Source organism: Mycetomoellerius zeteki, unplaced genomic scaffold, assembly GCF_001594055.1.
Source record: "Mycetomoellerius zeteki isolate Tzet28-1 unplaced genomic scaffold, Tzet1.0 C4423190, whole genome shotgun sequence".
Lineage (NCBI taxonomy): Eukaryota > Metazoa > Arthropoda > Insecta > Hymenoptera > Formicidae > Mycetomoellerius > Mycetomoellerius zeteki.
In genome coordinates this window covers 1-1,658 of record NW_017255821.1, presented here as the reverse complement: position 1 = coordinate 1,658, position 1,658 = coordinate 1, and the positions used below count along the sequence as shown (strand labels likewise).

The following is a 1,658-nucleotide window of genomic DNA, read 5'->3' as shown; positions in this document are numbered from 1 at the left end:
TATTATTAGAACTCTATTTTTATTATATTTACATATTTTCAATATTCTGTATCTATCTAATACAAGAAAGGAAAATTGATCATCAGATCTAAAGTGGCATCGGCGATTCTAGTGTCAATATCAAATAACTATTGGCTTCTTGATAGAATATACACAGTAAATTACATCCTTACCTTCTGATCTGCGTTTTTTTTTTACAGCTTTTATTTCAGTCTTTGTACGTTTTTTATACGTTGGGGTTGATAATGAGCCTGTATTAAAAATATGTTATATAAAATCAGAAACAAGGAATCTATATATTTCAAAAATAAGTTTTCTACTTACTATCACTCGATTGTTGCAAATAATCAATTTTATTAAACGTTTCACTAGCTGTGATTTCTGTGCTGTTATCAATTTCATTCTCACTGTCGCTTTCCCCATTAAATTGTTTGCTGCATCTCTTACGCCTTGTGCAGCCTCTAGAAGCTGTGATACTTCTGTAATATCTTTAACTATTTCCGGTTTTCTGTATATTTCCATATGTATTTTCTCATGGTGCCCCATGAAATGAGCCAGATCAGTAATCTGATTGTCTGTTAAATTAAGAGTAATTCCCATTGTGGCTATATGTTTTCTGAGTGTAGTACCACGTAATGTATCAGGAAATTCGGTTCCGCTCTCTTTAGCAAAATCCAACATGGCTCGATACGCCTTTAAATATTTATCAATAGCTTTATCATGTCCTGGAATACCAAATAAGTAAGGATTTTCTGGGTGTACTTTGGCTTTATTTCTAAACTGTAAAAACATTTGTACACATTCCAAATTAATTTCATCTAATATTATAGGAACAGTTCTTCCTAACTTTCCTCGTAAACAAAATCGTACATATTTTTGTGCTAGATCTCTTTTATCTTCAGATAATTTATTGAAAGTTTCGATACTTTCATTAATTCTCTAATGAGTTTTAAAATCAGAAATTAATATTCGTTCTGTTTCTCCTGGCCGGCGGCGATTAAATAATTGCATTGATATTAAAGTAGCTTTTCCAAGAGACATCCAAGCAGATAATGAAAATTTCTTTTTTAAACTATTGTACGATGTTCTTTGCACTTTTAGTAGATGATTCCGTAATATTTTTATGTCTTCCATTGTAGGAAGTTTTGTAATCTTATGTCTTTTAAATTGAGTTTGAGATTCGGTTACAGTTTTATTAACACTTGCTCCATAATCAACTGTTAATAGTTTTAAAAAGTTTTCTGTATTTTTTTTCGTAGCGTCGTTATGATTTTTTATACATTCCATTATTAAAATTTCACCAATATTCTTTACGTAAGTTCCAAGATTAGATGCATTGGCAGGTTTTTCATAGACATCTTTTTCTTTGTTATATTTTGCAACAATATTTACGGCATCTAAAAAAGTATCGTAATATTTTGGATCGTACATAGAAGTCAAAGATGTTATATCATTATTAATATTTCTCATCTCTGTCAGTAGGCGACTTACAAGCCGCAATCGAGCTCGAATCATTGGTAAATGATGCGATGAGTGTCTATATTTTTTACTTAGGGAATTCGCAAATATTATTAATAAACTATCGTAACGAATATTGCGAGTTAAGTCATCATTTCTCATTGCTGGTAATACTAATCGCCGTACTCTCTCACTAGCTT

General features: G+C 30.8%; 1 protein-coding gene across 1 annotated transcript; it reads right to left on the bottom strand.

Annotated features, from left to right (window-relative positions):
• Positions 1-6: 6 nt before the first annotated feature.
• LOC108726484 (uncharacterized) lies at positions 7-1,598 on the bottom strand. The gene is made up of 2 exons (XM_018454124.1): positions 325-1,598; positions 7-251 (listed from the first exon to the last, which is right to left on the bottom strand). The coding sequence occupies exons 1-2, from the start codon at positions 790-792 to the stop codon at positions 204-206; spliced, it is 516 nt and encodes a 171-aa protein (XP_018309626.1). The 5' UTR covers positions 793-1,598; the 3' UTR covers positions 7-203.
• Between the last annotated feature and the right edge of the window lie 60 nt (positions 1,599-1,658).